The 22,288-nt window shown below is 38.0% G+C and overlaps 1 protein-coding gene across 2 annotated transcripts in view; it reads left to right on the top strand.

Annotated features, from left to right (window-relative positions):
• Nucleotides 1-22,288, top strand: part of Spag16 (sperm associated antigen 16) — a 979,959-nt gene that overhangs the window by 12,915 nt on the left and 944,756 nt on the right. For both annotated transcript variants that reach the window (XM_052193590.1, XM_052193591.1), the window contains exons 2-5: nt 3,324-3,370; nt 4,501-4,596; nt 12,117-12,235; nt 17,340-17,477. In XM_052193590.1, coding sequence (XP_052049550.1) covers nt 3,324-3,370; nt 4,501-4,596; nt 12,117-12,235; nt 17,340-17,477 — 400 coding nt within the window. The remainder of the gene's footprint in view (nt 1-3,323; nt 3,371-4,500; nt 4,597-12,116; nt 12,236-17,339; nt 17,478-22,288) is intronic.

The raw sequence follows: 22,288 nt of genomic DNA, 5'->3' as shown, positions 1-22,288 counted from the left end.
TATCAAGTATATGGCACATTATTGTCGCATGGGCCCCATACTGTGCACTAGGCGTCCAGAACTTACTCACTTCATGATCAGAAATGTGTTCTCTTTAATCAACATCTCTGTTTTTTTTTCTCTACCTTTGACCTGTGGTTAGTACCTTCTACTTTCTTTTTCTTTTCCTTAAAAAGAAATTTCTTTATTGGTTCTTTGTATGAGTTTCACACCATGCACCCCAATCTCACTCATCTCCCCTTCCCCTTGTACTTGCCCTCCATCCTTGCAACCTCCTCACCAATAGAGAAAAAGCAATCTCATTGGAGAAGTTGTAGTATGTCACAGTGTGTCCCACTGCCTACCTATTTGTCCAATGTCTTTGCTTGCAAATATTCATTGTAATAGTTCATTGGCCTGGGGACTCTGACCGGTTCTGCCACTCTCATGACCCTGGGGCCAGCTCTTTGGCCTGCCATAGTGGAAAAGGGAAGAGGGAGAGGAGGAGGGCATCTCTCCCACATTACTCCAAGGCAGGCAAGTTGCTGGGCCAGCTCTCCCATGCTCACACCCTTTGGACTGGCTCACCTGTGCTCTGCCATCTCTACTGTGCTGCCCAGCTAAGGGGCAGGGCCAGCTCGCCCGTCTGCTGAGAATTGTTAGGGCATAAGGTAGAGGACTAGATACCTTCCTTGACAATGCCACCACACAGCAGACAAGAGGCAGGGCTCCCTCTCCCACAAGCATCCCCTCCAGCCAGCTCACCCACAACCCTCGCATCCAGGATTAGCACTCACATCAACTCTGCTGCCAGGAAACATGCAGGGTCACCCACAACCCCCGCCATGTCAAGTACTGCAGCTGGCTATGGATTGGGTCAGATTTCCTGCTATGAAGACCCTAGGGTCAACTATCCCATAATGCCCAGGTGAGGAATGCGGCCAGTTCTGCACAGTTCTCAGACAACATATCCCTAGGCGGCAGCTGAGATCAGGGACATATGCCTGTCCTTTGAGGCAACAGACCTGCTGCTTCAGGTCCATGGACCTAGTCATGGCCAGTGTAGTCCAGGACTCGGAGTATACATATATTCAGAGGATTTAAAATTGGTGAAGAAAAAGTAACTTAGTAGTATGGTAGCCAGTATCTTGGTGCTCCCTACGGCATAGCTGGCAGGGCATTATAGGAGGAGGAAGAACATCCTACTGGGAATTGTTTTAAAGCAAGAGATAACTCACCCAAGTAGTCATGTCTCTCCTTGGATTATTTAATTTGGATGCATTAAGTTATGAAACAGGTTTCAGGCATACACAATCTGTGTATATTTGTCAATTAGTCTTTGAACTAATCATTTTTAAGCCTAATTACTTTCATAACATTATTGAGAGAGACTCTCATGCTTGACCATATTGATTGTTCGGCAGGTATCTGGTGTTTGGAGATTGGTCATAGGTAAATTAGGACTAAGGATCTCATGTGCGTGATGGGACCGGGCAGATAGCGAATTGTGATGGCTGATGACGGAACTGAGTGTTAAGATTGTATTTAGAGGGCCGGGCGGTGGTGGTGCACGCCTGTAATCCCAGCACTCTGGGAGGCAGAGGCAGGCAGATTTCTGAGTTTGAGGCCAGCATGGTCTACCAAGTGAGTTCCAGGACAGCCAGGGCTATACAGAGAAACCCTGTTTCGAAAAAACCAAATCCAAAAAAAAAAAAAAAAATCCCCCCCCCCAAAAAAAAGATTGTATTTAGAGGCTTAGAATCCCATGTGAGACAAGTGGCCAACGCTTCTAGTATTTACCCAGCCCAGAGTCCCTGCGGACCACAGAGAGGCTGCAGCATCTCAAAGCTTGAAATCTAGGGCTGATTCTCTACTTTGGCTCAAGGTCTTGAAAGTTGTATCTGATTTTTGACTTGTAAAATGGAGACAATAGCTCTAAACTGGTAACGTATGAGGAGTTAATATTTTAGTACATGGGAAATAGGTAGGTCCATGCCTAGTTCTTATTAAATACTGTGTGTTATCTATTCTTGTTACAGATAACAGAACATGTATATATATATATATATATATATATATATATATATATATATATATATATATATATATATCAGACCCACTCACACACACACAAAAAAACCAGTTAATGTAATCACCAGAAAAATAAAAAATGGACTAATTTCAACTTTGATTGTATTTACCATTACTATACATTAAAGTGTCTATTTCACAATATTTAAACTCAGAATATCAATTCAAGAGTAACAGTTCTAAAAATGTAAGCAACAAATCAACTGAAAAAAAATCATGCCCCTGAGACTGTTGCAGGCATTTATTATTATTTCCTTGAGTGTAATGTCATATTAAATATTTCATTTGTTAGAGTCACACAGCATTTAAAGTTCTCGCAGCAGCACTTCTAGAACTTCTTGTTGCTGGGATCATTTTTTGTAACAAATGTTAGTTTATATACCCTAAACAGTTTGGGAAATGTTAAGCAAGACTTAATTAGAAACCTAGATGTGTTTTAAAGTAGAGACTTAAGTTTTATTCATGTAAACATTAATGTGTCTTTCTCTTATTCTTCAGTATTGGTGTGTCTCCTGTGTCTTCACTTACAATACCTGCAGCCAAGTAATGTTACATTATGACTATTTAGAAGCTTTTGAAAATTCAGTTTTTATTCAGATTATTAGAAAACTTACTATTTTCTTACAGTTTCTTATTGTTATGTGAGAGCTTGCACACATACACATATACAAATGTGTGTGTTTGTGTGTGTGTGTATGTGAGTGTGTGTGTGTATTCCTGTGTGTAAGTATAGTCGTATTCATGCCGTGGTATGGAGATCAGAGGACAACCTGCAGTATCTGCCCCTACTTTGCACCGGTTAGGAGAGGCTGACTGATGTCCATTGCTGTTCTTCTCCTGAGCTGGCCCTTGAGACTCCTGTCCCATCTGCGTTTCTGTGGGTTTTGAGTCTCTGAACAAGAGTCTTCATGCTCACATGGCCAGCACACTACCCACTGGGTACACACCAGCCTTCTTTCTAATTCATGTTATCTTAATGATATTTTGTATTTTTAAAATATTCTTAGAATCAAACTGGAAATTATAAGATAATATTCATTCAAGCAGATATAAATGTAAGTTTCCCATGAACTAATTGAAATAATTTATATCTAAATTTATAAGCCTCATGGAGAAAAAAAGGTCAAAAATTAAATTATATCTATTTACAAATTTCATATTGAATTAGAGCCAGTACTGTATTTGAAGTAAACTAATTTTAATATAATAACATTATTCCACTTTTTTGCATTTAAACTTGACAAAATACTCAGAGGTCACAATAACTGAAACATCAGAAGATGAATGTGAATATGAAGAGGTAACGTGTTAACTTTACATCTTAGTGAGTTCACCATATCCATTTCTATGTATGGTTTGTCTTATTTTTTTGCAGCATATAATGACTTTATTTAAGATAAACTAGTTTTTGAACAGAAGTTATATATTGGCTGATTATACATGAGTTGAGAAAATGCCCTTTAAACGTGTGCACAGGCTAGGACGTCTGCCTGTTGGGTTCCCTCAGCATCGTTCCTTATGCTCAGCTCCTGTGACTTCCCTTTCTGTGGCTCCAGAGATGGACACCCCACACAGGAACCTTCCCATCATCCCGACTGTTCTTAGCAGGGATTGCCAGGTTTCCAGCACCAGCTGGAGCTCAGGACATGGCTTTCTTCTACCCTTACTTTAGCTCTGTAAAACATGCTCCTGTTTCAGCATTTTCCTTTAATTCCTTGTTCTCATCAAAATCTGCCATTACTTCTGAGACTCAGATATAAAGTCATCTTAGGTGTCAGAAACTGAACAGAACAGTGTGGAAGTGAGCCTGGCAGCCCGTGGCATAGACATGCAAGAGGCTTGTAACTTATACATACTTAGTTGAACTCTACAACAATACAGTGTCCTACATGGAATATATTTCTTGGAAGCTTTACTTTGGAAATAAAATTTTAAAATTAAATGTAGAGATGTTTCCTTATGTTTTCATATCAGCACTAATTAAAAAAAATAATGCTTCTTATTTAGTTGCATAATTTATTTCCTCAGTACAAGAGATGGTGTGAGACCTGGTCAATATTGTGCCCTATTTCTTGGTTTCAGATGCATAATAAAATATAGTCTAAAAATTAATCTGGAAAATTACGTAAATAAAGAATACAATCGCTTCCTGGCCTTTTGGCTAAAGTCAAGTGTAATAAAGAACACCTTTTAAATTATTGTAGTCTGTTATGAGTGTTATGTTGTTATCATCATTACTGAGTTATTATTATGCCTAGATTATACATTAAACTTTATTTTATGTTTTTATGGGAACAATAGTATCTTTAAGGCTGGGAAGTAAACATAGTTTGAAGTACTGTAGGATGTATGAGAATGCAATCCTTATATAAGTTGGGGACTGCTGTATGGTACTTGACATCTCTGCCCATTCCTCCTGCTCTTGGCCAGATTCCAGATGACAATTACAGCATTCCGGAAGGAGAAGAAGATCTGGCAAAAGCAATCCACATGGTTGGAGAGCAAGCCACAGACATCCACATTTTGGTGAGAATTTGAACACTACTCTAGCTCATAGTTCAAAGGGAGTGGTTTACGTGAGGCTTTGAGAGTAGCAGCTTCAAATTATGAAATGGAATATTATCATCTGAAATATCTTTTCACTTTTATTAATTCTCATAACACCCCTCACTTCAAGTAAGCTTTATTTATTCTTTGCAACATCTACATACAATGTCTACTCTTATATGAGTTTCCAACAACTAATTCCTTTCCTGAGAACTGATTAATCTAATACGAGATGAAACCAAAATTATTCAACACTAATGTTAAATGTATCAACTACAGATTATGTGGTAGACTTTACAAGCATTTTGTGTTTTTCTTTGCCCAGAATATCAAGAATATATGAAATGTTTAATATTTGATAACACTTTCTTTTCTGGGACATGAACTAATTTGTTAAGAGTAAAATGAGAAAAAATGTGGGATTATAATATGAATTATAGCAAACAAAACTCTTGCCATCTTTATAATATTAAAAAGAATATTCAAAAATTGACAATGCTTTAGTTAGCCTAAAAACCACTTCACAATTTCATACCAATGTTAATTTAAAAGGATGCAAAACTTGGCTTCTTCACTGCAAGATGGTCTGTTAGACTTTGTTCTTCCTATATTCATTTTATTCTCTTTATATTTAGTAGACTTCTTTTGCTCTAGGAATATATTGAATCTTCCAGTACTCCATGTACATAACAATTGAAAGCAAACTAAAATGGAAGAATCTATGAGTCCACAGTTTATTAGATACTGTTATGATTGCAGTGATGTAACTTATAGTCAAGAATTTTGTAATAAAGTCAGTGGATAAGTTCCTTCCAGGAAGATAGAACATGGAGTCTCCTACATATTGTTATTAGTCTGTTGGATCTCAGTGCTATGACTTATCAGAAAAAATTAAAACACAACATGTTGGATGAAATTAAAGACATGATTAGTTAATGGTCATCTTACCTCTTAATTTATCATTTCATTTCATTGATAGAGACTATATATTGGACTCTGAATAAAATGTATGTGCCTTATACTTAAAGTGATTTTTAAAGCATGTAAATATAGGTAATGCTATTGATCTATTAGTTATACTTTACACTACAGTCTTTTCCAAGTGCTGATATAAGTAGTTAGGGATACTTCATGTTCATGTGGATATATGTAGGTATGAATTTATGGATATCTCTGTACATATTCCTTAGAGACAATCAGTATATATTTTTACAAAAGGAAAGGCTTACTTACAATTTACTTGAATTTCCCTATCTAAAGTTTTCTTGTAAGTATAGTAATGTTTTTTTACAAACGTTGATTCTTGTTTATTTTATTATCTTTTGTAGTAACAACATACCTAATGATTTTCAATTTTTATAAAAATTAAAATTTTGATTTTAAATATTAGAATAAAATTATGCTTGAATTTCTGACAGTTTGTCTTTCTTTCCTTCTTTATCACTTTCTCTAAGATATTTAGAAGAAGAAAGCCATTTCTTGAGACTGTTTATGCCTTTGTTGAGAAGTCTAATGCTGGCTCATGTTACAGCATTGTTTTCACATCAGTTTCCAGAGTGTGTGGAGAGCTGAAGTGCTCATTCATGGTTTTATTCTGTTTTATTCTGTGTTTATTTTTTTTTTACAAGATCTGTATCTTAGCATATAAAAGCTTCTTGATTGTGGGGCATGGCTCACACCTCTAATACCAGCACTCAGAAAGTGGAGGCAGGTAGGGCTCTGTGAGTTTGAGGCCAGTCTGCTTTTCATAGTGAGTTCCAGGACAGTCAGGGCTACAAGAATAAACCCTGTTTGAACATCCTCAGCAAAGTTTTATTGTAGCCAGTTATGGTGGCATATATTGAAGAGGCAGAGGCAGAGGCTGGAGTATCATGTGTTGGAGGCCAGCCAGGGCTACAGTATAAATGAAATTTTGTTGTAATTATTTTAAGAGAAATAAGTACATATTTTAGAATTTAAATTTTCATATGATGACTCTTGATTGTTATAGCTCACGTAAACAATCTGTCTGGAGTCCTCTATAATTTCCAAGAGTATAATAGCATGCTAAACAAAAAAGTATGAAAAGCCTCGTGGGCATTTTTAGAAACTTTAGCGAATACCCGCCCTTTTAGTATTTTTCTACTTCTCTTGTAGTTTTCCCAGTTCTTATCCATCTTATATAGAAAGGACTTTTCACATTTATTGAACAAAAAGGTGAATAAACACTTACTATTATATAATGAATGATTATTTTTAGGAAATATATTGAGCCCTATCCTAGCAATTATGCAGCTTTTCTGCTCTAGTTATTATTATACTCCTAAGACTCCTAAGACATGACCCCTGTCACATGATCCTTAACTTCTTCAGCAATCCTCAGGGACATTATTATGTGGATTTAGATGATTTTAGGCACTGTTCAAAAATATCTTTAGGAAAGACAGTCCAAGTTATTGGCCTCTAATTAATCAATTAAACTGTATACATTTATAACAATTCACTTTGAAATGATTTATTTTTAATTATGTGTAAGATTGTGTCTGTGTGATTATGTGCACATGAGTGCAGGTACCTGTGGAGGCCAGAAGAGGCCATGCAACCTCTGGAGCTTGAGTTACAGGAGGTAACCTCCCCACATGGGTGCTGGGAATTGAACTTGGGTCTTCTGGTGGAATAGCATGTATCCTGTTAAGCATTTATTTATTTATTTATTTTAGCAACTTTCAACATTTTTTTCTTTAGATTTTAAATTTTATCTCACCTTTAGTGTCAAAGCAACTACTGGGAATGAGAATCTTTCTTCAATTTGCACAAGTCTTTTGAAAGGGACTATTCAGAAATATAGGGATCCTTTTTTCCTGGATGCATTTCTCTATTAATATCCTTTACCTTCTATTTCACATTTCCAGCTAAGAAAGAGAAATAGGAAATAAATATACTACTGAGTTTTTCTAGGCCTCATTTCCCACCAATAAGCAAATGAACTAGTGACTTCTGAATAATGACTTGAAGATGGTGGTGGCTTTACATTTGTAGCTTTTTTGTCATTGTGACAGAATGCTTGTTGCAAATAATCTAACTGGGAAAACTTTCTTTACTTAGCATTTAGCATTAGAGGTGTCAAAATATGGAAGGGGAGGCATGGTGGAACAGCTCACATGATGGTTGGTGGGAAGGATGCAGAGTGGAACTCTACCTGCAAGGGGCCAGGCCAAGATAAAGCCCTCTAGAACATGTTTCTGGTTATGTCTGCCTTTAATTCAGGACCCTGCTTCACAAATTACCCCCCCCCCCCCGCTCAGTCATCTGTGTTGTATAGTTTTATTCTGTTAGTGAATAGACCATTTATTAGGGCAGAGGCCTCATCAGTTCACTGTCTCTGGAAACACCCTCACAAATATTTCCAGTCTCCTAGACCCTTCTCACTCTAACCAAGTTGACAATCAAACTTAATAGTCACTCAACCCAATGCAGCTTTATTTAATTTTAATGTAATTTTATTTGTTATTTATTAAATATGTCCATATTTTTCATAGAGGTATTGAAATTTGTTCTGTCACAATAATTAATATTGTGGGTCTGGATACCTTAAGTATCAATAGCAACTATTCAGCTGTCCCGTGCAGTGTGAATGTTATTGTGGACAGCATGCTGACCAATGACCAATGGTTATGTTCTGAACCTCTATGGAGGTGGTGGATTCTTTCAATTTCCATTATGATGGAATGATAGTACACGCTCCTTCCATCGAATGCTAATCCTGCTGTAGTATTTTGAAAACACAAGGTACCAAATTTGTTATATTATTTAGTAATATTTGAAAGAATCAACAGGTTAATTCATTTCTTTTTCCTTTATTATTCAGTTTGCTCTATTGTGCTGAAAGGGAGAGCTTACCTCCATGTAGTCCTTCAGAGGACCTAATCTTACTCTTGTCATAGAGCCTTTGTAATTGCTGATGCTGTTTCTGGCTTTGGTCTTGAATTGTGTGCAGATACTCCTTAATCCAGTGTTGTTCATAGTTCAGAAGGACACATTCCTCACTGGTGAAATCTTGAAAGCTCAAATCCCCAAGACCACAGTTTCTGTTGAAAAACAAAACAAAACAAAACAAAACAAAACAAAACAAAACAAAACAAAACAAAAACACAGAAAAAAGGCTGTATAGCAAGGATGGAAGGTTAACTTCTGAGGATGGAATTAGTGATTTTTGGTTATTCAAAGGATACTTGCTGTCTTGGTGTTACTGTTGCTGTGAAAAAACACTGAGAAAAAGCAAATGGGAGAGAAAATTTATTTTAGCTTACAATTCCACATCATAGTCCAATCACTAAGGTAAGTCAGGGCCTAAGCACACCCACATTAATCATTAATCAAGAAAATGTCCCACAGTCTTGCTCAGTGGACAATCTGGTAGGGGCATTTTTCTTGATTGATGTTCTCTCTTCCCAAAAGATTCTAGCCCGTGTCACTTTGACTTAAAAAACCATCCAGCACACTTGTCCAAGTAGCTAATCATGAACTAATTCTATCCCTTCATGTATCACTCCATGCATCCTTCAAAAAGCTCACTTCATCAGAAAAGGCAAGAATCTGGCAGTGTTAGCAGCTTTCTGATGCTGTAGTAGTGGAAATTGGTCCAGCATCACCCAATGGTGAACTCTTCTTTAGGATGTGATTGCTGAGGGACATCTATGCTGATTTCCTGCTAAATGGGACCTAGCTAGTGCACACTTCACTTGGGCTGATACATGGTATTTTAAGAACTGTCACTATTTTTAAAGATTTTATTTTTAAGAATTATTTATTTATTGTATATGAGTATACTGTAGCTTTCTTCTGACACACCAGAGAGGACAACAGGTTACAGGAGGTTCTGAGCCACCATGTGGTTGCTGAGAATTGAACTCAAAACCTTTGGAAGAGCAGTCAGTGCTCTTAACCACTGAGCCATCTCTCCAGTCCCTACTTTTATTAAGTCAGCTATATTCAATCCATGCTCCTGTTGCGTTCTAAAATTCTAGAACACATCCATTTATTTCTGTACTAGTAACGTGAATAAATTGAAAGATTTTTACAAATTATTACTTACAGACTGAAATTTGCAAAATAAAATGTATTCAAATTGAATCACCAAGTCATAACAAAAGATTTTAAATTAGGGAACCAAGGCCTCTAAGAAAGAACTTTAAGAAGGCATTAACAGCAGATACTCATACCCAACCTTGGGAAATGAATGTGGTAGGGGAAGAACTGAAGGAGCTGAAGGGGATTGCAACCCCATAGGAAGAACAATATCAACTAATTGGACCCCTCAGAGATCTCAGGGAGTAAACCACGAACTAAAGAGTACACATGGAGGGACCCATGGCTCCAGATACACATATAGTTGAGGATGGCCCTATCTGAAATCAATGGGAGGGGAGGCCCTTGGTCCTGTGGAAGTTTGATGCCCAAGTGCAGGGGATGCTAGAGTGGTGAGGTGGGAGTGGGTGAGTTGGTGGAGGAGCCCTCTCATAGGGGCAAAGGGGAGAGGCAAGATAGGGAGGGCATGGGGGTTTGTGGAGGGGTAACCTGGAAGGGGGATATCACTTGAATGTAAATGAATAAAATGATTGATAAAAATAAAGACAAAACCATATTTTTTTAATTAAAAAAATAAAAGTCATCAACATTGGTTCTTTTGGGTTTTAGGTTTTGTTTTTTGTTTTTTCCTGTTCAGCCCAGCAGGTTTCCAGAAGTGTTGATGGGTGGATTGGCTCCATGAGATGGTAACAAGAAAACTTTCATTTAAAAATGGGTCCTTTGTTTGCATTGGTCTTCCTTCCTGATGGTAAAATCCTAGGTATGCATGCCTGAGGAAGCCAGCCTAGTTACTGCTTGGTTTGAAAATGTTTGTGTGAGTGTCACTGCATGAAGACACTCACACAGCGGTGCTGCGGTCAGCCAGTCATTAGTGGTGTTTCTGCTGGGCCTGTGGTTTGAATGTGTGTGCATGCTGAGTGGATTTCCAGTGTCCACACAGCATGGAAGCATTGCTTCTGAGATGCACAAATGGAGTAGTGGATACTCATCTTAGAACACAACGAATTTTAGAAAAATTTTAAAAGCGCCAAGCTATATGGAAGATGAATATGAATGTATTCTCTGAGGAGTTGTGTCCCGAAGGAGGGAGACCAATTATTTATAGTGTTGAAAGATCTCAAAATACAGGTAATGTTTGCAGATGGACAGCCACTCTAAAGGACAGCACATTTATAATCACCCAGTCTCCTCTTCTAATAAATCTTTTTATATCTTGCAGTTGTGTTAGTTTTTTCATTTCACTATTTTTTAAATGTTATTATATTTTACAATCAACTCTCTACTGCATCTCTTGTTCATCCAATTTTCACTATTGAAGGTATAAATTGTGTAATCTTTATGCAGTTTTTAAAAATCAGACTGCAAAAATGTGGTTGAACATTGATGTTTTGAATGTTAACACTGTGCCCAGAGCTCCGAAACCTTCTTAGTAAATGAAGGGTGCCCATTTGCAGGGCTGCATTAGTGATGGTAACATTTCTTAGCTCTGTAGTTGATCACAAGATGTATTGGTGACTCAACATGGCTTTCACAGATATCTTTAAAAAGCCTTCGGAGGCTAGACTTGGTAATTCTGATGACTTCACTTATAAAGCTCAGCTCCTCTGTTGTCTCATAGTGGGGAGTGTCTGTGCCTTCTATCCTGACCTTTTCCCTCGTGAATATGCTTTTTCTGCTCATAACTAGTAGCCATCAACTGCTATTAGTATATCTGAAATTTCATACTCACAGAATATGTAATATCACCTACTTTGTTGAATGCAATGGCCTCTGAACTGTTATATGAAATATTTTTGTTTCATAAGTAAGTCTTTTAAAAATGTAGACAAGTAAATCAGATGATTTTTAAACACCCTTAAGATCGTTTATTCCCAGTATGTTTTGGGATTTTCATTTTTATCTTTTAAGAATTTAGAATAAGGATTTTCATCTATTATCATTTCAAAATCTGAGTTTTGCCTTTGTGGTTATGTCCCAAACCCCACTCTTGCAGTGAAACCTTCTTCTCTGCCAGTTCTTGCATAGCTACAGTACTCTACCCATATACTTACCTTATATGGGAATTTCCCTGTTTTCAAAACTCTGCCCTTACATTCCTAAACACTTATTGCTATTTGCCAAACTGTGTGGGATATTCACATGTGAGCACAGATAAACACATACATGTACGTGAACACATACACACACACACACACACACACACACACACACACAAACACTGTCCATATTTTGACTCTATCCATTTAACTATTACATTGGGAATAAGAGATGTTTTGTTTCACCAATGCTTTCTTCCTAGGCATTAAAATAGACCCTGGTATATAATACTTGAGAAAAATATTGTTAAAAAAATAAGTAAGTGAAGGGTCTTTTGTTCTCTTAATAAAAATCTTGATGTTTATATAACAAATAATTGTACATTTAAATTTCAGGAACAACGAACCATTCTTCCTTCAAGGCATGTAATGCAAGAAGCCATAGAAGATTTTCTCTGCAATTTCCTGATCAAAATGGGGATGAACAGAACTCTGGACTGTTTTCAGGCTGAATGGTAAAGCATTATGTAGCTAAGTAATACTCCAGAAATGCTAGCAGCATTTGCATGTATAAATTTAACTGTCTTGAAGAACTTTACAGTAGTGAGTGCTTTAGTTTCTTTTCTTGTTGCTGTGATACAAAACCATCTAAAAGAAAAGGCTTATTTGGGGGTCGCTTTTTGTTACGTTATATTATATACACTCTGTTATGGTGGGGACATCACGACGACTGTTTACACTGCATCTGCAGTCAAAAAGCATGGACCATTGACTGCATGCCAGTGGTCAGGTCACCTTCTGTGTTTGCCCAGGATCCCCTGCTATAGCGGGATTCTCTCAGGCCCACCAGTGATATAAATAACGACACAGAGATGTTTTAATATTTAAAAGCTTTGGCCTTTTAGCTAGGATGGTATCCCAGCTCAGCTGAACTTAACCAAGCGGATGCTGGCACTACTGCCTGCAGCTCCATCTCTCTGCCCCACTGTGGCCCATCGGTTTCCCTCTATGTCCTCTGGCTGACTCTCCTAGCTCTGCTTCTTCCAGCAGCGTCCCTCTCTCTGCACAGCTATGGGAGGTCATATTCTTAAGATAGCAAATCTGATACAATTCTTGCTTGCCTTAGGCAGGTGAGGAAATGAATATTTACAAAATATGAGACTAGCCCATAGACATAACAGTATCAAGATCCTACCAGCGTTTAGCTCTCTGCAGGTAAATAATTAAAAATTGAATATATGGAGACAAACCTTTACAAAATGTACTCCAACACGCTGCCCAGGTAATGATCTGTCTATCATTAAGGTGGATCTTCCTATATGAACAAAATAGAAATAATTGTACGCAAGCATATGCAGAGGCCCATCTCCTAGGTGACTGTAGACTCCGTCACATTTACAGTTAGCACCATCATGTTGAACTTATGTACATGGATAGAAATTGTTCCAGTCTCCATTTTGAAACCACATTGCCAACATGCAACTGTCAGGGATCCTTCCCAACACAGCTTTATCCAGCAGCCTTTTCAGTGCTCAGCTTTGGCCTCTATTCAAATGATCAATGCAATGAAATGTCCTCTGGAGTTTTATAGCAAAAAGTCCTTTTGAAATATTTTCCTCTTGTTTTACATAATTTATAATTGTATCTTTTGTATTTAGCTATTCCCCTAACACTACTACTTTTTTATTTATAGTAAAAATGATTTTTCTCTATTCATACAGTTGACTGATTCTTATCCTAAAAATGTTATTTGATCTGAAGCAAATTGAATTGAATTTTCAAATATTACCCCAACATAATGTTGTTAAAACTAAAATCTTTAGTGTCTGACTGACTGTGAAAATCAGCAAGCATGCTAGCTTTGTACATATATAATTATTTAATGATCTTTTGGTTCCTAACATTCTTTAAAAAATAGTAAATGATAGATAAGAAATGACTTATTTTTGTCAGATATTGCATATTGTAGAAAGTGGAATTTAGAAAAAAATAAGCTTGCAGAGTTTTGTGGCTGAATTCTAATTTTTAAAAATGTATCAGTGATACAAGTTTACCTTTCATTTTCTTTGTATACTGAGAATATGTACCTAGAACTAATCAGTTTCCGTTTTTGTTATTTTTTAATTTTTTTTTGCAAATAGCATTATTCATACTGTATTGACAATTCTCTCCTCCCAATTTCCTTGTATTATCCAGATTTCTTCTCAAACTTTCTTACTTTGACTGTACATATAATATAATGCAGTCTATGAGGAGAACTGAGTTCTTGCTTGTTCTGTAGCTCATGCTGACCTGTGCATAGCTCTTTTGTGTTAGCCTTCCAAATACTCATGATTCACTCAGTATTGGCTCAATGCATTTCTATTGTTGAAAAGCAAAACTCAAAGAATATAGAATTGTTGTGAATTCATGTTCCCTTGCAAAAGTAGCACACATTACTGGCCTGTTGTTAGGAAAAACAAACAAAACACCTAACAAGAATCTGGGTAGTTAATTTGACTTATGTTCTTTCAATATTCAAACAATAAATTCAATAAGTCTTTTAAATCAAGTGTCAGAAAAGTCTGATCTAGGAGCCTCTACTTGCCTGCCTCTTGTTTTTATAAATAACAATTTACTGGAATTCAGCTATGATTTCATGTACATATTGGAAATGACTGTATTTGTGTTGTAAAAGCAAATTTTCATTAGTCACAGTGGTGTCCATGTGAATGGCAAAGAAGAAAGCATTTTTATAAGTTCTAAATTATTAGTATTACAGATTTTCCAACAGAAGTCCTCAAATTATTGAAATTATTGTGTACAATACATGAATGTATACTATACATTTTATATAAGGACACATATAAGTGTATATATGTCAGTGTGGTAGAAATTTCTTTATGGAGCACTTAAATGCTTCCACTATGGGTCTGTTCAATGCTAGTTTATATTCTTTTAGAAGTACTCACATGCAAAGTTAACTGACAGTTCAGGGAAAAACTGAAGAGATTGAAATGAGAAAAGGGCAGTGTCTGTCTGAAATCCTTCACCCCTCCACGTACTGGGCCACTCTCTGTGAACATGTCCCGTTGCTCACACGGAGTCTGTCTCATGGACTCTGCGGTTTGTGTCACCATCACCCTCTGACTGGAGCACAATGCCTTCTCCCACTACTTTCTCCTTCTTTTCCAATCCTGGGTACAAACAATTCAGTGTGGCCTCTGTTCCTATCATCTCATTGATGATAGAGTTGTGCTAAAAATTCTGTTGAGGGTATTACAACATGAAATTATTTATAGCATTTAATTACTAATGGAATTTGCACCAAATGAAAGAAATTATAAATTAGTATATTCCTTTAATTGATGAGCAAAGATAACTGGTGCAGCTTTTGACTGACAACGTTTGGTATACTGTAATGACTCAGGTACGGGTACTACAGTTACAACTTCCTGGAAATGAGTAGGTTTATTTAAAGCTAATGCCCAGAATTAAGATTAACTTTGAAATAATCCCTCACATTGCTCTGTGTGTGTAGATAGGTGTGTAGTGTGATTACACACTGATTCTCAGTGAGTACCATGCAGCTTATTTCTTCATCATTTAAGCCTATTGATGCTTCTTCAGTTGGTGAAGAGTAGATTTCTGGTGATTTCTTTCCCTCATCACCTTAAGTTAAGCATAGGAATGTCATAATACTTACCATGCTTACTCTTACTATTTAAAATATGCCAAAATTGAGCAGTTAAATAATATGTGGGTAGGTTTATATACTAAGATATGCAGAAGTCAGCCTTTCAGGGGAACATTTAGATTAGAATGTTAGTAAACTAAAAACATTCACTATTTAAATGTAAGTGGCGTAAAATAATTAAAATGGCGATGTTTTGGACTAATTGCTTGAGAAATCCTCTTCTATCAGTTTTATTAGCGCAGTCTGCTCTTACTTCTCCCAGCAGCTGGATGTGGCGGGTGGCTGCCTCATTTCATGGATGAGGGCTTAGAGAGGATGGGAAATCTTTTTCAGTAAAAGCCAGCAAGTCACAGCCAGTGGGAGAGTCAGCCAGGCCAGACTGATCTCCAGCACCGCTCTCCTGACTTCAGTTCCTGGATAGAGCCTGGGCGAACTTACCGTGTGCCTTGATTTCGAGCTCAGATTTGTGTCTGGTTTTCATTTTGTAATTACAAAGACGCTACTCACTTCTTCAGCTTGATGGCTTTCATCCATTTCCGTACTGAAACCTTTTATAGTGACTTCCACATTACCATTTCCAGCGGCTCCAAGCTTCTGTCCATGTGCACAAAGTCTTTTGTTAGCATTCACTTCTTCCTTCCTGGGACTTTGTTTTCATTCGAGCCTGTGGCCATTGCCGTCCTAGGTTCTCTTGATGCTCTGGCCTTAGATTCTTTTCATAGTGTTTGCCTTCTCTGCTCACCCCAGTGGTGAAACAGTGGAGTCGATTATGAATCAGTCGCAGGCAATTTGTATTGGTTGGTGACTTCATTACCTGAATTAGTCTGTTCTGCTGTCACTACTAAAGCAGCATTTATATACAGTTGAGGTGCAAATTTAAATTGCCTGCCTTGACTTTCCCCTGAACTTCTGACACACCTCTCCAGCATTTAGCTTCACATGAATGTCTGCTAGGCATACTATATTTGATACAGATGGAAACAGTCCCTTGGTTTTGCCAACTTCCTGGTTCCTACTGTCTTTGCTTCCACTGTGTTAATGGCTGTCTGTTACTGAGCGCCTGACCTAGACCGCATCATTGTTAACACCTGGCAATGATTCATTAGGGGATCCTGTTAGCATTACCTCTGCAGCAGTTCCAGCAGGTTCCCTTCTTAGACCCGCTACTGTTTTCACCCTGTTCAGCTTGCCACTCTTACTCTTTCAGGTTGTCGTGTGTTCCGTTAGAGTCTGTTTCTTGAAATAGATTTACCCTTTTGAAACATAAATCTGTTTACTGCATTTTTTTTATACCAAAGATGCCCATGGCATCATGCTGATGCAGAGTCAAATAATTTTCCATATGGTGCCTCCTTGCATTGGTTCTGACATTTCTCAGCACCTCCTTTATTTACTCTGTTGGTTTCAGTCCCAGTATTCTACAGATGCTGGCTTTGTGCCTTTCCTGTATGTAGTGAACATGTCTGCATCCTGGGGCTTTGCCTTTACTTTCTGTCAGAGGTGTTCGGGTGCTCGTCCTCCACAGACCCACCCGGCGTCTTCACTCCTTTTCCTCATGCCTCTTCTGGAGTCTGTCACTCGCATTTGTCAGTCACGGCTACTCTATAAAAGAGCGCAAACACCCTCACTCCTCTGTTCTTCCTGCTTCCCAGAACTTATTACCATCTCTTCACTACTGGAAAGTCCATGAGCATAAGGAATAAGACAGTTTTAACATCTTTGCTAGGAATTTGATGTCTTGGAACACAGATGTCCTGTTGCATTTTAAAAATCTAGATTCACTGATTGTTCCATAGTAATCATATATTAATATTTGATTATCTTATAAATGGAATATAGCAAGTAACTTCTATCAAATTCCCCCAAGGTTGACATTCTGAATTACGCACAGTCATTTTTATAGTAGGAAAATGAAATAAACCCTTTTGTTTGATTTGTCCTAGGTATGAGTTAATACAGAAGAGAGGACCTGACCTTAGAGCACTTGGTAATGTTCCAGATGTCTACAGCCAGGTGATGCTTTTAGAGACCGAGAACAAAAACTTGAAGAAAGAACTGAAACACTTCAAACAGGCAGCAGAGTATGTTAAGACTGCAGTTCCTTTTTTTTTTCTTTTTTAAATTTAGGCTAAGTAAAAATAAAGATGGATTGAGATAATACAGGTAAACTGCTCTGAGAAATTTCATTCTTGGTCATTGGATTAAATTAAGGTGTAGTTGTGAGGATGTGTAAAGTTTCCCAGGTGAGTTAATTGGGCAGGTAACTAGAAGCCCTGCCAAGCACTTCTCATGATGGAGTGGGACACAAGGCATGTGTAGCAGATGGTAAATTTGTAGCACAAGGGTTATTTTCTTATGCGTGTGATCATGCTTTGTGGTCTGTGAAATTTTCTCTTGTGTAGATAAGCTAATTTCAGAAATAATAATGAAATTAATGGAAAGAGTGGAAGGAAGGAATGTGTTCTTTGTAACATAATTTCAGTATTTTACAGTCCTTCCTAAGGAGCAGTGTCAGCTGAGCTCTTTGGATGGGAATACATGAATTGCTCTGGTGGGACAGGCAGGGCACATATAGGGGTGGGAGGCACATGGGACTTGTAAGGTTGCAATGATTGAGTTTTCTGTAACCTTGACATTTTCTCTTTAATGATATCACATTAAAAAGGAAGTAGCAACATGATAGTCTTTCTCCCACCCTCTGCCACCCACCCATTACGCTTTGATTCTTCTACTGTGCATGCACAACTTTGAAAAAAAAAGTTCAGTGCTGTTGCTGCTGCCGTATTTACTAGTTTACTTTTCAGTCAAAATAAATAATAACCTTTAATTTTGGTATTTTACTTATACTGTGATTAACACATATTTTTTCCTCAAAACTTAAAAACAATCCCGTAAAGGGCCTTGCTTGCTTTGTAATGTCTAGGCACAGATGAGACTCTCGACAACTATAAGTCTAAGTTTTCTATGCCTTTTGTCTCCCTAAAATTAAAATAAATGTTGGTGACTAATTTTTGGTAACCAGCCAATCTGTTTCTGGCTAAGGGCTGTGTGAGTATACTGAGATGAGGAGAGTGTGTGCGTGTCACACAGCACCTTCAGCTCTAGACGGAACTCACGCTTGGTTCACTGACCATTTAGAACATTTTGTTTTAAATAGTAATCAGATTTAAGAAGAATCTTTCTCTGTTAACCACATCAACACAATAATTAAAATAATAGGGTTACCTTGTGTAAGCCCAATATTTTTAATACACACACACACACACACACACACACACACACACACACACACACACACAAGAAACCTGACACTGTATCACCAAGTGAAAGAAATCCTCAATATAACCTTCCCATTTAACAGTAGCAGTAAAATGATATAGTTTTCACATTCCCTCCATAGCTATGCTGTGCACCTCTGGGGGTGCTCTGCTAGTTAGGCACATCTCATCTTTTCTATGGAGAGTTTTATGTTTTACAAAGATCTGTGTGATCACCCACAGGAATGTGCTGCTAGAACCCTTGCTTTTGCCAGTGGCTTCCGTTCCTCCAGGAGCTTTCCACGCTCTGTCTCTGCTTGCTCTGACTTTGAGTAGACAGTTTGGCCAGTGGGAATTTGATGCAAGCTTTCCTCACAGTGCTGCCTGAAAGAGTTTCCGCCCTCATCTCCTTTGAGTTACTGCTTTCCTTTGCTAATTTTCTTTTGAGTAGACACAGACATTTTAGGCAATGTGTTTAACTCCAATAGTACTAAGTAACCATTGTTGACTACAGGGTATTTATTTAATAGTACATTAAAAACTATAATTAAAATTATGTAAGCTTTTATTCATGCAAATTGTTATTTTAATGTTAAAAGAAGCCATAATTAAAATTGGCATCACCCTCGAGTGAAATGTTTCTTCGTATTTGCTGAACTGTCACAGTGTAGTTTACCCTCAGTAGTTTCTGGCTGTTGCCTGACTCTGTGGCTTGCTCATGTTTACAGCCCAGCAAGCGGAATAGCAAACTGTCTCTTTGCTTTACCTTCCCTTTTGTGCCGGTCTGAAAGGAAACCCTCTGACCCTTAGAGGGTGCTCAGTGCGTGCGGAGCGACTCTTCAGTCTGATGTGGCTCTGAAGCACCTTTTGTTGAAGTAGTCCCCAGAGCATGTTTCACTGAAATAGTGTCAGAAAACTGTGAATAAAGTTTGCAAAGTATTTTCTGGAAACACAGTTCATATATATTTGTTCCAAAATATAATCTTTTGGAACCTAGAATATAATCTATTCCAAACCTAAAAATATAATCTATTTTTCCAATAGCAATTTGTGTTAAACATGAAGTTCTGTTTATGGAGCTTGGTTGAATGCCCACATCTTTAGGATTAGGCTATTTCTTACGGCTTGGTAATTATAGATATAAACTGATATTTAGTAGGTGAAGAGAGGCAGCTTATAGATATGCCATATGGCATCCTTGATCATACAGGTAGCACTGAATGATGCATTGATGAACGCTGGGGGCTAGGTCTGGCCAAATATGCATCTGCAACCCTGAGTGGTGGTGATGGTGGTGATGGTGGTGATGATGGTGGTGATGGTGGTGATGGTGGTGATGGTGGTGATGGTGGTGATGGTGACAGGAGACAGGCAGCTTCATTAGAGTCAGTCTAGCTAGGGGTTCTCATCACACAAGGTGTAGAGAGAGAAGACCTCCTCTGGTACCGGTATGCCTACAGCATTCCCATATAACACACATGAAATGGAAGGGCATATTGTGCAGTAGGAATGGTATAGATCGTCTTCGTTGACAGCATCAGTGGATGTAGAATTGCCATGAAACATACCTTTTTGTGACTTTGAATGCTTTAAGAAAGATTTACCTGAGTAGAAAAGACCGTCATTTAATGTGGGTAGCACCATCCTATGAACTGGGATCCTAGACTGAAAGAGGAGGACGTGAGCATTTATCTCTCACTGCTTCCTCCCTGTGCACACACTGTGCACACACTGTGACAAGCCACTCACATGCCTGCTCTCTTTCCTTTTCTACTCTGACTCTAATACTATACCTGCAGACCTAACCCTGATAAGCTCTTCCTTTCTTAGGTTGCTGTTGCTAGGTGTATTGTCACAGAAAACAGGAATAACCAAAGTAGAACATTGGTGCTATGTTTGTATTTAGAGAGTGGACTCCTTAATGTGGTAAATCTGACTATGGTGGCTAAATTTTTGAAATCATTTGAAAACCATTGAGAAGAATGTGGAGGACTTTGGAGCTGTGGTCCAAAGAAGGCCTAGAATACGATAAGCAGAGATTAAGTAGCAATTCTCTTGAGAGCTTGAAAGACAGGCATGCTGCAAGGAATGCAGATAGTGGGGCAAAGTTCCCGAGGTTTTCGAAGACGTCTAACAGGAACTTGCTGCAGTCTATCAGTTTACATTTTGGCAAAGAATATCGTTGTTTACATCTGAATCATAAGATCTTTAGAGACTGAATTCTGAAGCAATGAACCAATTCGTTTGGTGGAAGAAATCTTCAGACAGTATAGTATTTCAGATGTGTTATAGTTACTGCTGTCTGCTCTTACTCAGGACTGTAGTACAAGGAACAATTAGAGTGGTATGTAGTTTAATGAGAAAGTGGTGTGAGTTCAGAGTTGAAGGCAAAGGAGTGGTCCAGTTGTACATCAGTTTGATGTTGTGACATGACTTTTTCATACAAAGTTCATACTTGAGTTCTATGTAACTTAGTTATAATAAAATCTCAATGTTTTAAGGGAGTGTATTTTTTTTCCTGTTGGGTGGTATTCATGTCTACCCTCTGCTCTCTACTGTGTTCAATCCATGGTGAACATAACAGCATCTGTAATTATTAAAGGGGTTATCCTTAGCAAAGAGAAATCTGTTCAGTACTAGGACAAAGGAAAAGATACTTCATTGCCACAGTTCCAGCATGTGAAAATACAAACCCATTAGAAAGGAGAGATCCTTAATTAAGAAAGCTGCTAATGGTTTTCTTTTATTTGAAATAGCAACCCAAGAAATGTGTTTCCCTAAAATTATCTCTGAAGAAATAAAAAGATGCTATGAAAAATGATCCAGGCTTCATTGTGACCTGGCATCAGAACTTGAACACACCATCCACATGCTGCTTCCTGTGCTTGTACTTTTTGTGTTTTTAAATATGCACAAATGGAAGATGGTCAGAGAGGCTTTTACCAAGGTTTCAGAAGGCAGTGTGTGGAAGAAGTGTATTTCCTGTAATAAGGCTCTCAGGGTCCATTATGAGAAGATGGAAAGGTGAATCCTTTGTTGCAATGAAGAACCTAGGTTGGTAGAGATGCCAGACTGTTCCGTACTTACCAAGGAAAACTTCACGCATAGGATAGACATGATCTAAATGAGAGGTCACTGTGCTGTAGTTGGCAGAGCTGGAGAGATGGAACTACAGAAGATCATGGGAGCCCAGATGATTTCATCCACAGTTCCAGATGCCAGCCATAGAAGTGAAGGATTTGGTGTTTGACCCACTGGGCTTCCTCCTTTCTTTGTTCTGGCTCTTGCTATCTTCTTCTTCTCTTTTGGAGTGGGCACTTGAGTTATGTGTGGTTGTACATTGGAAGTCCATAACTTGATTTTATATGATCTCACAGTAAAAAGATTGTCTTGAGTTTCAGAAAGGAGTTTAGAGATCGCATTTTGAACAGCATTGAGACTGTTATAAGCTGTGGGGACATTAGAGATGTAGTAAGTTAATTTTGCATTATATGAAGAAAATAGGGCTTTAGGGACCGGAGGACGAGGGCTCCAGTCGAAAGTGCTGAGTTCTGGTGTCCCGCTGACCAGCGGGCACAGTTGTGATGGGTCACTTTCATTGCCAACTTTACTGGATTTAGAATCAGGATGGAACC

Source organism: Apodemus sylvaticus, chromosome 9 (assembly GCF_947179515.1).
Source record: "Apodemus sylvaticus chromosome 9, mApoSyl1.1, whole genome shotgun sequence".
In the NCBI taxonomy this organism is placed as follows: Eukaryota; Metazoa; Chordata; class Mammalia; order Rodentia; family Muridae; genus Apodemus; species Apodemus sylvaticus.
The sequence above is the reverse complement of the archived record's forward strand: the minus strand, read 5'-3'. Positions and strand labels throughout refer to the sequence as shown.